The sequence below is a fragment of the Phlebotomus argentipes genome, unplaced genomic scaffold (assembly GCF_947086385.1).
Source record: "Phlebotomus argentipes unplaced genomic scaffold, Phlebotomus argentipes genome assembly contig_5, whole genome shotgun sequence".
NCBI classification, from domain to species: Eukaryota; Metazoa; Arthropoda; class Insecta; order Diptera; family Psychodidae; genus Phlebotomus; species Phlebotomus argentipes.
Window position 1 is genome coordinate 2,526,307 of NW_026776165.1, and position 12,637 is coordinate 2,538,943.

General features: G+C 46.9%; 6 protein-coding genes and 1 long non-coding RNA gene across 7 annotated transcripts; 2 read left to right on the top strand and 5 right to left on the bottom strand.

The window, feature by feature from the left end:
- Nucleotides 1-22: 22 nt before the first annotated feature.
- Nucleotides 23-765, bottom strand: LOC132255793 (UPF0587 protein CG4646). Its single transcript, XM_059751953.1, has 2 exons — nucleotides 425-765; nucleotides 23-362 (listed from the first exon to the last, which is right to left on the bottom strand). The coding sequence occupies exons 1-2, from the start codon at nucleotides 675-677 to the stop codon at nucleotides 121-123; spliced, it is 495 nt and encodes a 164-aa protein (XP_059607936.1). The 5' UTR covers nucleotides 678-765; the 3' UTR covers nucleotides 23-120.
- On the top strand, nucleotides 43-5,324 carry LOC132266002 (ribonuclease P protein subunit p29). Its single transcript, XM_059766823.1, has 5 exons — nucleotides 43-102; nucleotides 203-383; nucleotides 4,504-4,813; nucleotides 4,885-5,030; nucleotides 5,096-5,324. The coding sequence occupies exons 1-5, from the start codon at nucleotides 43-45 to the stop codon at nucleotides 5,230-5,232; spliced, it is 834 nt and encodes a 277-aa protein (XP_059622806.1). The 3' UTR covers nucleotides 5,233-5,324.
- Nucleotides 986-4,411, bottom strand: LOC132255789 (facilitated trehalose transporter Tret1-like). The gene is made up of 4 exons (XM_059751948.1): nucleotides 3,809-4,411; nucleotides 2,470-3,126; nucleotides 1,938-2,236; nucleotides 986-1,662 (listed from the first exon to the last, which is right to left on the bottom strand). Exons 1-4 carry the CDS (start codon nucleotides 3,926-3,928, stop codon nucleotides 1,161-1,163), a joined length of 1,578 nt encoding a protein of 525 aa, XP_059607931.1. The 5' UTR covers nucleotides 3,929-4,411; the 3' UTR covers nucleotides 986-1,160.
- Nucleotides 5,325-5,342: 18 nt separating the features above from the next.
- LOC132255791 (queuine tRNA-ribosyltransferase catalytic subunit) lies at nucleotides 5,343-6,709 on the bottom strand. The gene is made up of 2 exons (XM_059751950.1): nucleotides 6,481-6,709; nucleotides 5,343-6,409 (listed from the first exon to the last, which is right to left on the bottom strand). The coding sequence occupies exons 1-2, from the start codon at nucleotides 6,613-6,615 to the stop codon at nucleotides 5,357-5,359; spliced, it is 1,188 nt and encodes a 395-aa protein (XP_059607933.1). The 5' UTR covers nucleotides 6,616-6,709; the 3' UTR covers nucleotides 5,343-5,356.
- A 170-nt stretch (nucleotides 6,710-6,879) lies between these two features.
- Nucleotides 6,880-7,714, bottom strand: LOC132255794 (protein C19orf12 homolog). Its single transcript, XM_059751954.1, has 3 exons — nucleotides 7,514-7,714; nucleotides 7,227-7,443; nucleotides 6,880-7,110 (listed from the first exon to the last, which is right to left on the bottom strand). Exons 2-3 carry the CDS (start codon nucleotides 7,426-7,428, stop codon nucleotides 6,890-6,892), a joined length of 423 nt encoding a protein of 140 aa, XP_059607937.1. The 5' UTR covers nucleotides 7,429-7,443; nucleotides 7,514-7,714; the 3' UTR covers nucleotides 6,880-6,889.
- A 50-nt stretch (nucleotides 7,715-7,764) lies between these two features.
- On the bottom strand, nucleotides 7,765-8,439 carry LOC132255795 (biogenesis of lysosome-related organelles complex 1 subunit 1). The gene is made up of 3 exons (XM_059751955.1): nucleotides 8,275-8,439; nucleotides 8,128-8,200; nucleotides 7,765-8,058 (listed from the first exon to the last, which is right to left on the bottom strand). Exons 1-3 carry the CDS (start codon nucleotides 8,333-8,335, stop codon nucleotides 7,821-7,823), a joined length of 372 nt encoding a protein of 123 aa, XP_059607938.1. The 5' UTR covers nucleotides 8,336-8,439; the 3' UTR covers nucleotides 7,765-7,820.
- LOC132255797 (uncharacterized) lies at nucleotides 8,431-8,827 on the top strand. Its single transcript, XR_009468199.1, has 2 exons — nucleotides 8,431-8,651; nucleotides 8,712-8,827. It is a non-coding gene; the product is annotated as an uncharacterized LOC132255797 (long non-coding RNA).
- Nucleotides 8,828-12,637: the final 3,810 nt, after the last annotated feature.

Here is a 12,637-nt window from a genome sequence, read left to right on the forward strand (position 1 = left end):
CTTTCAAAGGGCCGATGAAGCGCGCTTTTGAAGCTCATTTTGATGGATGATCCAGAATTCCAGAGTAGTGTTGAATTTATTTTGCAAAAATACAAAGTGAGAGTGAGTAGAACGCGCGAATTACTTCTTGAGCTTCACGAAGTTTGACTGGAATTCGTAGACGCCAACAGAGACACTGTTCTTCGTGTCGTAATCCGTCCAGTCGTCATCATCGAAGCCCACGTCGTCCTGGAAAGTTGGACCTCCGTCGGCAGCCTTCACGATCCATCCGCTCTTGGGCAGGAACTCAGTGGGCTCCAGACCGCGACAGTCCAGAGTGACGATTGTCTTGAACTTCCCGGAATCCTCCGCCAAGTACGACGCTGGAAAGACACACAACAAACGTGAGTATGCACAGATCCTTTCCCACCCTTCTCCAACTCACCATTGCTGCCCTCCACGATGTCCACGGTGTTCTCGCGGCTGCACAGCTTGCACTTGGCATAGAAATTATAGCCACGCGGGCATCGTGAGTCCACATTCACCGTTTCCGCCTCCGTGAGATCGTGAAACTTGTCCGACGACTCGCCGCAATTGTTGCAGCGGAACTTGAAGAAGAATGCATAATGCGGATGCGTTGTCTTCAATTCCTCCACATTCTCTAGCGTGGCACAAATCTGAATGCCTATCTTCACCATTTTCACTGTGTTATCGCCTCCCGGGAGCCCCAAAAGTCAACACAGTGATAAACAAATTCAGAGGTTAGCGCTTTTCGGATTCCGGAAGAGGCGAACGATGAGAAAATCTAGTTGCGTGAAACACTGGTGAAACACACTTTTTGCCGCTTTATCGTAGAATTTCTCTTAAGAGAATTACCGAAACGAATTTATTGAATCCTTTGAAAATTGGATGATTTTATCACAGACACGTTTCTCTAATCGCAATGAAATCATATCCTATCTTCATATTGAAAAACATTAGTTAGTTTCTCGGTGAAAAACACAAATTTTTACTGCTTATGTAAATCTTTATTTACACCTAAACATTTATACGTAGCAAATTGCAACACAAAATCCATCACAAGATATCGTTTGGTTATTGTCTTTTTTTGTGGAGAAAAAAAAATTACTAGAAAACATTGTGACTACATATATGGCTAGAGTTCTTTGGAAGACGTTTTCTCAGTTGGTCGATCCTCTAAAATAATCGGCAATCTCGTCGAAGGACTTGCCAAAGGTCTCTGGCAAGAGGATATAGATGTAAATCACACCCAGGAAGCTCGTGAGCGCGAAGATGTAGAAGAGTCCTTGAGCGCCCAGCCAGTCAATTGTGTAGGGAAAGGCCTTGACGACACCAAACATCATGACATAGGCGGCGGAGATGACAATTCCGCCCAGCTTTCCCTTCACCTCGGTGGGCAGAATCTCACCAATCAGTGTCCAGGGAATGACGAGGTAACCGAGAGCGCTGAACGAGACATATCCCAGAATGCAGACGAGCAGGAGCTTCCCGTCCAGCTGATGTGCCGCCGGAGCGATTGTCGTGACGGCGCCGGTGTCTGTGAACACTGAGGCCTCCTTGAGATTGCTGAAGTCAATGTAGAGGCCAGCAATGAGAGTGCAAAAAGCCATTCCACATCCCGAAATGCACATCAGAGATCTTCGGCCGAATTTTCGAGACAGTCTACAAAGAAGGATTCAGAGGAGTTTTGAACTCTAATTTCACTGTTTCAGCAATAATAAGTTCCACTGTTCTCTTAGAGAACAGATTCCAGAAGCCCCGCCCTCTCAAATGCCACGCCCATTAGCATTAGTTGAATTTAGAAAAAAAAAGTCTACAATTTATAGTTATTCTAATTATTGCAGTCTTTAATACACTTGCACACGATTGTAATAATGCAAAATTGAGAGATTCAAGCGAAAAATGCCCAAAAGTATAGAAAATGAAAGAATATTTACCCGGAACTGAGGCAGGACATGATGAATCTGATCAATCCAAGAAGCATAAGAGCGCCATATTCATTGATCAGATCGCCAAATTGACCACCAATTTTCAAGAAGAGATTAACAGCGTAGAAGATGATCACGTATGCGCCTGAGAGTTGTTGAAAGACAAAGAGAATGAGCAGGACAACGAAGGGCTTGTACACGTGCTTCTGCCGGCAGATTGAGAGAAAGTCCTTCAGTGTCTGATGCGACTCTTCAGTGTGTCTCATGTAGTTTCTCACGGTGAGTTCCTGTGCCTGAGATTCGTAAGTCTGTCAAAGAAAGAGAGAGAGAGAGAGAGAGAGAAATAATAGCTTTATAGAATTGGCCGCGATAACGACACAATCTCTTTTCAGTCTCGATGACTTGACACTGTAATCTCAATTCCGCCTTTCTTCCCGCGGCCTTAAAGACTCGATAAACCTGAATATCTGGAGGCTCGCGCACAAAAAAACCACCAGCGATAAATCCAACATCCTCTCTTGGTGCGCTTATCGACACTCACACTTGGTTTCCTGTACAGCCATCGGAGGGATGATCGCGCCTCGGCTATCCTGCGCGGGCGGAATGTGGTGATCCAGTGGCTGGACTCAGGTACGATGAGGATCACGCAGAGCGTGAGGAAGCTCAGGCCGCCGAAGATGCACGCGATGGTGCGCCAGTCGAAGAAGAGGCCCAGGAAGCACGTCAACAGGATGCCCAGCGACACGAAGACACTGTTGAGGCCCAGCAGCATTGGCCTGAAGGTGGGATGACTGATCTCGGACACGTACACAAGGGCCACCGTGGTCAGGCCGCCGGCCATTCCGGCCAGGATGCGCGCCGCGTAGATTGTGGCCACGTGCTCGGCGCTGGCGATGAGGATCCAGGCCAGCATGAAGGGGAAGCAGCAGTACAGCGACAGTCTCTTGCGCCCCACCGCGTCCATGATGGGACCGGCCGCCAGTGAGCCGATGGGCAGCGAAATGGTCACCAGACTGGCGATCCACGACGCTTCGCCCTTCGTGATGCTGATCGTGCTGTCGGGCTGCGAGAGTTGCGGCAGCAGAATTGCCGAGTAGGCCATATTGATGCCCGCCTGGATCACAGTGAAGTACACCAGGCAGCTGGCCAGGATCTGTGGCAAAGCCTCTCGCCATGAGATGGGCTTCGGCGGGTGTGTCTGCGCGCGAGAGAATGAGAAGAAAAATGTCACTTCATTGTGAATTTAATTTCCGCAAGTGTGTGATGGTCATTAGTCGTGAATTGAAGATAGAAAAACCCCCGAAAAGCACGATAAGCACTGTGAATAAGAAGTGCACTTGAGTTTTTAAGCTGTTGCGCAGCATGAGCCAAAAATTGGCGCAAATTGTAAAGGGGAAAAAGGGGAAAGACGTCCGTAATCAGTTTGTAACACAGCAAAGAACTAAGGAAAACAACACTAATGGAACTTCTCATGGAATTAATGAACTTTTGAATAAACAGAAGAGAAAAATTGAAAAGCGCTGGACAAGAATTTCCTTCCGCGGATCTGGTCAATTCGGCCAATCCTAATATCAGCTAAAGGTGTTCGAAAATCTGCCAAATGAAGTTGTTAATTAGTTATCAACTGGTATTCAGAGTGATAACACTGATAATGATAAGATATTCACCAGGATGTGTGAGCTTTTTATTTATCTCATCCAGACGAACTGCCAATGGCCAACTGAGAGCCAAATTGAAGCTTTGGATTAATCGATTCAAAATTGCGCCCAAAATTCACACAACGCCACTGTGATTTCTGGATTCTCTACTGCGATGTTATGTAATGAATGGCACATCTCTGATGTAAATCTCTCGCCCGGAGGTCGCTTTGTTTGTGTTACCTTTGTGTTGAGACTGAGCGGTTCGCTGGTGACAGTTTGCAGGAGATTCTCCTCGCCTGGCTCACTCGGCGCCTCTCGCGGTGGCACAAAGTGCGTCCTTGTCACTTCCAGGCTGTTCATCTGGTGGGTGGGCGTCAATTCGGTCTGATCTTGTGCGGTCAACAATCTTCTCGCGCGCGCACGACACTCGCCCGAAACTCTATGGCAGGCAAGAAGGCCACATGAATGGCTCTCTCTACTGTCGGCTGTTGACTGAAGCACGGCGTCGTGATATCAATTAATTCCCGAGCAACTTTTCAACTATGTTGCAATGGTGGAGACAAACAATTGACGACTGAGGGAAGCATTGACTCAAGGAAAGTGTGAAGAACAGAGCGGGTTTTTATTACCAGAGAGAGAGACAGATAAAACGACCGTGTTTCGACTGTATTTTCGCGTGGAGAGTTAGAGTTTTTACGCTCTCTCACATTGTCTGGCACAAAACAAATTCACTCCCGGACCAATAACCGAAATGAAAAAATGCGCTGAAAGGAGAAACAGCTGATTTTTGTAAATAAACATGCGCCTATAACGGGACAGTGCGTGATTATATTGACCCAGCACCGTAAGAGAGCGTCGCGATCGTGAGACATTTGTGTGAATTGTCTAATGAATTGTCTAATTGAATTGTGAATTATTTTTCCCCCTTTTTACAGATCATCACAAGATGATGACAAACTTGCAATCAGTGTCATTGATTGCGTCTGAAGTTCCTTCACATCAGCGGGAAGAGATCAATGCGCATCACGTGTGGAATTGGCGTCTTGGCAGGCGGCGATTGAAGGAGGCTGCAAAGAAGAGGCAGAAGAAGAGCAAAGTATCGCTAAAGAGTTTCATTTGCCAGCGAAATGGCGTGGAATTGGCTGAAGGAGAGATGCTTCACGAGTTGTGGCGCCAATATGCCGAGGATTTTCTCCAAAATCACAAAATTAACGAAGAGGATGCCAGTTTGCGGTCTGATTTGAAGTAATAATAATGTTCCTGAACTTTGTATATGAAATTAATTGTTTTATTTCACATTTTCGTTGCCCTTTCAGGGACATCCTGCCGAAGATGGAGTTGATCGGAGCGAAAATTGAGGTGACAAAGGCAAAATGCTCGTCTATCGTTGGTACACGTGGAATTATCATAATGGACAGCAAAAATATGTTTACTTTGGTTAACATGGACGGCAGAGTGATTCGTAAGAATCCATTTAAGCTCTAAATTCATTTCTACTGAAGTATAATGCAGTATTTCTACTTGCAGATCTTCCAAAGGTCGATTTGGCATTTCAACTCTCCATCGGAAGCATGTCTTTTCTGTACTTCGGGAAGTTCCTGACCATGAGAATAGCAGATAGATGTGTGAAAGCGTACAAAAATGTTCAAAGTCATGAATTATAAGAAAGTTATTTCGCCATTTGATGCTTCAGGATGTTTTATTCAATACTACAAGAGGTTAAATGGGTTAAATACATCACACAATTATAGATAAACTGGGATTTTTTTTCTCGTGTCGTCCTGATCTTCATAACTCCACATCGACCGATCGCAGGGCGTCGATAATCCATTGAGGAACCTCTCTGCCTTCGAAGTGTTCCTTCATGAAGTCCTTCACAAAGTCCGGGAACTTGTCCTGCTGAATCGCCTCGCGAATGTCGCTCATAAGGCGCAGCTGGAAGGCCACGTTGTGCACGGACAGGATGCTGGCGCCCGCGGGCTCCACGGTCACGATGTGGTGCAGGTAGGATCTGGTGTAGGAGCGGCAGGTGGAGCAGGAGCACTGCTCGTCGATGGGCCGGTGATCCTTGGCGAAGATCTTCTGCTTGAGATTGAGCTGCCCAGAGCGCACCAGGGCGCAGCCGAAGCGCGCTGTCCGCGTGGGGAACACGCAATCGAACATGTCAATGCCCAGCGCCACGCACACCACCAGATCGGCGGCGAATCCCACGCCCATGAGATACCGTGGCTTGTCCTCGGGCAGCAGCTGCGCGCACAGCCGAACCACGGGCCAGAACTCGTCCTTGCTCTCGCCTCCGCTCAGGCCGCCCACAGCGAAGCCGCGACAGGGTCGCTGGGTGAGGAGATCCGCACAGGCGCGCCTCAGATCCGGCTCCAGGCCGCCCTGGACGATCGGGAAGATGCTCTGGTCGGCGTTCCGGGAGTGCGCGCCGAGGCAGCGGTCCAGCCAGCGCACTGTGCGGTGCATGGCCTCCTCCACGCGCGGTCCGCGCGTCGTAGTCTTCACCACATCGTCCAGCTGCATGGCGATGTCGGCGCCGATGGCGTTCTGGATCTCAATGGAATGCTCGGGCGTGAGCGTGATCTCGGCATCGTCCGTGTAGGGCGTCTGGAACTTCACGCCGTTCTCCGTGATCTCGGCCAGCTTCAGCAGCGACACCATCTGGAAGCCTCCGGAGTCTGTGAGAAGACTTCTGGTCCAGTTCATGAACTTATGCAGTCCTCCAGCTTTTCGCAGCGTCTCAATGCCCGGCTTCAGGCCCAGATGATACGTGTTGCTCAGCATTATCCGGCAGTCCAGCGCATAGAGTTGCTGCTGGAGGATGCCTTTCATGGATCCCTGCAGAGAGCGACAGTGAATCCAGGGCAGTAAAGCCTTTCCGGACACTGAAAGGACTGAAAGTTACTCACTTTGGTGCCGACCGGCATGAAAACAGGCGTGGAAACATCGCTGTGCGGCAGTGATACCACTCCAACTCTGGCCTTGGTCACACTACACTTGGCCAGGAGCTTGAATCTCAGCGGAGATTTTGTTTTGGAGGACATTCTCTGACCAAAAACAAGGGAGAATCCGAGGGAAACAACAAATCCCACGTGTTTTTCACCACAGTGAAGTTTCACTCATGACAACAATTTGAAATCTGCTAGAAAACAACGGATTTCTCTTATCTTTTTCTTTTTACTGGAAACTCCCCTAAAAAACTCTTATTTGCTCCCTTCGCACCAAAATCACATTTTTTATACAGATGTATAGAAGAGAGCCAAAAGGACCCCAAAAAAGCACGCAAAAACGCGAAAAGGCGTCAATTTGTAACTAAAATCAGTCCACGATTTGCAAGTGCATCTGATTTGTGAGGTATCGCACCACCGTTTGCAGAATCGTCTTCTGAATGTTGGGATTCCCCATCAACAGAGAGACAGCGATCATGGCATCTCCGGCATCGATGTCCTTGATGGCCGCCCGGAGATGATCAACGAGTTCCTGGCGCTGCCTCGATGTCATGTCATGCATTATGATATGGCTTACGGGCCGGAATTTGTCTGAAAAGCAGCGAAAACGCGATAAGGATTCAGTGAGAAAAATGATATAAAAAGTTTCGAGCTGTAATCAATTTTGTACAGAGACGCGTAAAGACTGATAAGCTTTAAATTCTCACCCCGACTCATGTAGGCCGCCGTGCAGGCTCCGGCCGTTCCTCCCACGGCCAGGCCAACAGGGCCGCCCAGAATCCCACCAATGAAGGCTCCCGCGCCGCACACGAGCGCCCCCTTGGCGCTCCCCTTGACAGTCGCCCTTATATTCTGCTGGTCAGCGAGCTCCGCCGCTGCTTCCAGAAGCTCTTGCGTGTGAATCACCATTTCGCGCCTCCTTTCCTGCAACAATGATCAGCAGAATGTCATCAAGAGAACGCTTTTATGTGATGCAATCGCGATGCAAACTCACGGTATTTATCTTGCTAACGCGTGACACGAACTCAAACTAGATTGAACGATTTTCCCAGCTCAGCCCAACTCTTTACGGCATATCGTGAGAATCCACTGGACGGGGAATCACTGAGGAAACATCGAGAAAAGGGCAAGAGATAAGAACTAAAGATGCACAAACATAAATATATATGACACTCGTGTTGCCATATTGAAGCCCGATTGCTAGAAAGTCGATTAAGAGACTGTGCGAGCCCACGAGATTTCGCGGACTGCTCAATTTTTAATCACAATAAGCCTTGCAACAAGCCGAAGGAATGATACATCTAAGGATTCTCTCTGGTGGTTCTGTAGGCAATCTCCAAGGCGCTTGTGACGTTTCTCAGGTCGTTTTCTATGCTTCTGGCCCAGTTTTCCACATCGCCAAGCTCCTTCAGGGCGCTGCTGAAGCCCTCGATCAAGAGAAGCCACTGTTGAGTCTGTTTGGCGAAGTTTGTCGCTCCCACGTGAAGTTGCTTAGCTTCGGCATCGAGCTTCTTCTGATTGAGATAAGCCTGAGCAACACTGCATTGGAATAAGATAGTAAAATTGCAATGATAACAACAGATTTCTTGAGATTATCGAATATCGTACCCAACATTTAGATGATCTACCAGAGCCTGAGTGAGTTCATTTGACGATGCAATAGCAGCTTTTCTTCTCTGATCTGAAAACAATAAGAAAAATTACAAAGAGAATCATAAACACGATGACATAAGATTTTCCCTCAATTTCACTCACCCTGCTCTTCTTTTCTTGCGCCTTGCTTCGCTTGATGCTCTTTCAGCATCGACGAGAGCATTTTCCCACGAAGAAATCACTAGTTTTCTCAAAATACTGAATCAATTCCCCAGAAAATCCTCAATGTTTTGATTTATCCCTCAATCTCGAATGCTCGATGAACTGCTAGAAAAGTATATTTTGTGACACTTCGAAAACCACATTTTCGAGAAATCGTGGGAGAAAAATAGTTTTGCTTGAGGAAAAACTCGCGGAAATCATGTTCAGGCTGGACGCTCTGCCCCAAGTGGACCCCATGGAGGAGCGGCGCAGAGTCAGGGCGGCAGTAAATGCGAATGTTGTGTCATTCGTTGTTCTTTGCGCCACAATTCGATTAGGTTTGCATTTGTTTTGACTCAGAATTGAATTTTTTTCTTACAAAACTTTTTATCTTTTAGCACCTTTCTTTATGAAGCAGATACAAATGAGTATCTAATCTTCCATCTAATTAGCATTTCTAGTCATTCTGTTCTAGAGGAAGAATAATGAAATTAAATGAATTAAAGTTATAAAACGTTTGTATTATTTTATTTTCACATATTGATCCTTTTTCTGTAAATAAATCGTCCGCAAAATAGTCCTATTAATATTCTCTGCTGGACAATCTCATAAATTGCCAGCACAACAGTTCGTAATCCCACTCCAGAGCTCTCGATTGGGTATAGCGTCAACTCAGGGACGCCCGCCACCCTCCCAATCATACCCCCCATCGACGGATTGTCATTGCGCCTGATTGATTTACTGGGCGGCTGCAATTTCCCGAGGAGGGCGTCGAGAGTCCCCCAGAAATCCTCGCACGAGGCGTGACATTGACCTTTCACCTTTGCCAGAATCGCGCGAGGGCGACACGAGGGAGGCTCAAATCGATTTGGAGAGTCTCTCGCTGTGAGGGAATATTAAGTGGGCTCAGGCTGTCTTTTATTGGATTTTTCACTGGGGTCGACGATTCCTTGATGAACTGTGATGAATTATGCAGGGAAATGTCCTGGATTTCCGACAAAAAGCGACTCTGTAATTGCAGCAATTACCATCGACATTATGTCTAACTGAACTGATTGTGCGGAAGAGAAATGTGTGCCAGAATCACATAATTATTATATTTATTTAGTAATATTGTTTTGGCACAGTTTGGAAGAGCCAAAAAGAAATTCCGAGTAGGCAAATCTAGCCATTTCGCATACATCGGCTGCCAGGGGGCGCCGCGAGGCTGTGGTTGCGGAAGGGCGGCCTTCGGAGTGTCGGGCGAGACGCGTGGCGCGGGCGGACGGCGGGAGTGTGGGCGAGAGAGTCTCACCCTCTTGCCAGGGAGCGTTCGTCGACCTTGCAATCTGACGCATGCGTCTTCCTGACCCTCATAACTCAAAAGTCGAACAACCCACCCCCTCCCGCCCAGACAGGGAGAGCGGGGCTCTCATCGTGACGCACTGTCCCTCGCCGCGTCTCACCCGGCGCTTTTCCGCCCAAACACAACTCGCACTCGGCACGAGATTGAGTGGCATTCTGGCCACTCTATCGCCGGAATTGGAATTCATGCCGAAATTATGCATTTTTCACCTCTAAAACCATTTCTGGTGCATTTCCTTTGCGCTCTGCTGCACTTAGTTGCCTCAATTATTCCCCCAAAGTTGGGAAAAAGCGCCATTGTCCACGCAGAAACAGCGTTTTTCCAGTCTGTCGAAATGCAAAAAGGCCATTTTGGGGCTTCCTCACCAATATGTATTCAGCAGCCAAACTTAATGGGTCACTGTTATATTCCGGAAATGAAGGCAGAAACGCGCTGAAATTGCTTCACTTTTACCATCCCAACTTCTAATGGTCAGTCTCTTTTTTTTTTGGACTTTCACAGGGAAACAATGACGTTGCTCACCATCTCAATTTCACACTCAGTGAAGGTCAATAAAAAATAATTCGCTGAATAAAGCGTGGATACAGATGATGTATTAATGGTTAAAAGAAATGTAGAAAGGGAAAACTTACGGCTCGCTTTCATTCCCTTTCGCCCACTTTTTCCACACCAAATCACTCTTGTGAGATGAAAGGGAGATCGAGGCGATAGTATCACCTTGCCATGAGCATGTGATAATTGATTAAAATTTAGTGTAAGACGCAGCGAAAGGGTGAGCAAGATTTCATCGCTGTGCCGCAGAGTTTTAATGGAAATTCACCATCAGAAGTTGCAGAAGACATCGAGTTTACCACTTAATCGCCCTTTGGCGCTTCCCTTCCAATCTCAAGTGGCTTTCCTTTGTGTTTTCCCACTGTCGCGAATGTTTCTTTCACCCCACAGCGAGCCAGACGACGACACTCTTGCCAAGGCAAACGATGCAGCTCATTCACTAGGTTTTCCGCCGAGAAAATCATCTGCAGTGTCTGGAATTTGGACAGACAAAGGGAGGGAGTGCCCGAAATCAAAGATACCCATCGCCAAATTGCCCTTGACCTCGCGAGTGCAGCGCAAAGTGCATTCACATTGGCGCACAATGCAATTCAGTGCATCGCGCCTTTCGCGCCGTTTTTATCCCACATTTCTACACACTCACACCACAATCGCCGCATATGAACATGGAAATGCTTGCTCACGATGCCTCAGTCCGAATTTATCGAGATCTGCCGTTTGGCGGCCTTTGCGGCAATTTTCTGGGTCCCTCAACACTCGACATGGGGCGTTTTTTCTTCTTTTCGGCGCTTCTTGGGCGTCAATTGGGACGCTCGCCGGGCGTCTTTTGCAGCACTTGCGCGCCTCCGCGGAAATCAGTGGGTCGGGAAATTCCTCGTATAGAAGCGCGACGACATAGGGAGCGATAGAGCTCTGCTATATTTGTTAGAAAACGTTGCCCTCCAGCCGCGGTCATTGGCTCTGCTGTATCGCGCGAAGGCTTCGCAGCAAAAGTGAGCCAATTCGCGCCAAATGAACGCCTTTCGTGCCCACAATTCGTTCCACATTTCTGCGTCTCTTTTGGGGCCCTTCTGTCGCCCCTTAGCCCGACTTTTGTGATAATATCATCGGCACTGTGTAGCGTCGCCAAGAGTCTCCTCATTTGCATCGGGCGCGCTAAACTTTTCGAATATTATTGTCACTGCCATTGTCATTGGAGTTGGGAAAACATACACTCTCAAATTCTAGACTATTAATATCCATCAACTGCGTTTCGGAGACTTTCTCTTCCTGCTCTCGACTTCTCCCGGTCGCGCGGCAATTAATCCAATTTCCAAAGAGCGATCGCGCAGACCCACATTCGCTCTAGAGAGGACAGAGTCTCTCCCGCGTCGATCTGCGCTGAGGCCAGATGGCGAAGGCATTCCTGCCGCCGCTCTCCCGAGAGAGGCCAATTATTTCTGGCAACGAGCAGAACTCCAGAGAGATCTAACCTTGACTCGGTCTTGTGCTCGCCGAAGTGGAGCATCGCGCCGAGAGTCGCGCTTCGGCGATCGGCGTCAGGTGATACAACCCGACGGGTGATAACAGGAATATAAATATTTTGACTAATTGATAAGATCACAGAGACGCAAAAAGAAGTTGGATGTCACTCGTGCTTGTCCAGAGATTAATAAAGGCATTCTTTGAATAGTATTAAACAATGAATATCCTTAGAATGCCTAAAAAAAAGATTCAACAACAAATATTTGATCGCTTTTCAGACCAGATTGTGGATGAAAATGTTGGATTTTTGCAGGCCAAAAACTGAATAAAGTCTATTACCCTCGAAAGTTTCCTTATTTATATTTTACAAGTTCTTTTTTCTAGTAAATCCTTGCAGAAATCATAAGAAATTAAATAAATCACGCTTGTCTTCGTTGCTTCAGGGAATTATCACACTATAAGGAAGTTATCGACACTTATCGATACGAATTGCGTTCAATGGTCTTTATTTATATCATTTTTTGTCGAAAAACAGGATTGATATAGACTAAGTATACCTTAGACTGTTGATTTCAACTATTTTTTCCTAAATTTCTGTTAAAACTTGGATAAATTTCATTGTCGATAACTTTACACCGAAAAGAAACATAGTGTGATAAGGCGTTTAGAAACTTCGAAGAGTGATGAATCTTATAGTTAATTCTTTTTTTGTGAAAGATTTCTTTAGCATCGAAGTTTCATTGAGAATTCTGCTTGTCTGAATAAGAATCCTTTGCATTTGCAAAAGAATTTGATTCTTGAAAAGAGTGTATAGTTTCGTGCAGTGACACAGAGGAAAACCCTCCACATAAAGTCGTTTTCAGTCTTGAATGAGGATCTTATTAAAAAGCACCCTCGCCTTAATTTCATCCCCTATGTTTTTTTTTTATCTCAGGAGGGATAAATTCTCCCCTCGTATCTGCA

What these genes read in the sequence shown, in the direction of transcription:
- LOC132266002 (XM_059766823.1), top strand. Translation starts at nt 43, where the DNA reads ATGGATGATCCAGAATTCCAGAGTAGTGTTGAATTTATTTTGCAAAAA. An exon ending in TGGAAAGACACACAACAAAC is followed by an intron (nt 384 to 4,503) that starts GTGAGTATGCAC and finishes CCCTTTTTACAG; the next exon opens with ATCATCACAAGATGATGACA. An exon ending in AGTTTGCGGTCTGATTTGAA is followed by an intron (nt 4,814 to 4,884) that starts GTAATAATAATG and finishes TTGCCCTTTCAG; the next exon opens with GGACATCCTGCCGAAGATGG.
- LOC132255793 (XM_059751953.1), bottom strand. Translation starts at nt 677, where the DNA reads ATGGTGAAGATAGGCATTCAGATTTGTGCCACGCTAGAGAATGTGGAG. An exon ending in CATCGTGGAGGGCAGCAATG is followed by an intron (nt 363 to 424) that starts GTGAGTTGGAGA and finishes GTGTCTTTCCAG; the next exon opens with CGTCGTACTTGGCGGAGGAT.
- LOC132255789 (XM_059751948.1), bottom strand. Translation starts at nt 3,928, where the DNA reads ATGAACAGCCTGGAAGTGACAAGGACGCACTTTGTGCCACCGCGAGAG. An exon ending in CGCTCAGTCTCAACACAAAG is followed by an intron (nt 3,127 to 3,808) that starts GTAACACAAACA and finishes TCTCGCGCGCAG; the next exon opens with ACACACCCGCCGAAGCCCAT. An exon ending in GGCTGTACAGGAAACCAAGT is followed by an intron (nt 2,237 to 2,469) that starts GTGAGTGTCGAT and finishes TTTCTTTGACAG; the next exon opens with ACTTACGAATCTCAGGCACA.
- LOC132255791 (XM_059751950.1), bottom strand. Translation starts at nt 6,615, where the DNA reads ATGTCCTCCAAAACAAAATCTCCGCTGAGATTCAAGCTCCTGGCCAAG. An exon ending in TCATGCCGGTCGGCACCAAA is followed by an intron (nt 6,410 to 6,480) that starts GTGAGTAACTTT and finishes CGCTCTCTGCAG; the next exon opens with GGATCCATGAAAGGCATCCT.
- LOC132255794 (XM_059751954.1), bottom strand. Translation starts at nt 7,428, where the DNA reads ATGGTGATTCACACGCAAGAGCTTCTGGAAGCAGCGGCGGAGCTCGCT. An exon ending in GGCGGCCTACATGAGTCGGG is followed by an intron (nt 7,111 to 7,226) that starts GTGAGAATTTAA and finishes GCTGCTTTTCAG; the next exon opens with ACAAATTCCGGCCCGTAAGC.
- LOC132255795 (XM_059751955.1), bottom strand. Translation starts at nt 8,335, where the DNA reads ATGCTCTCGTCGATGCTGAAAGAGCATCAAGCGAAGCAAGGCGCAAGA. An exon ending in CGCAAGAAAAGAAGAGCAGG is followed by an intron (nt 8,201 to 8,274) that starts GTGAGTGAAATT and finishes TATTGTTTTCAG; the next exon opens with ATCAGAGAAGAAAAGCTGCT. An exon ending in GTAGATCATCTAAATGTTGG is followed by an intron (nt 8,059 to 8,127) that starts GTACGATATTCG and finishes ATTCCAATGCAG; the next exon opens with TGTTGCTCAGGCTTATCTCA.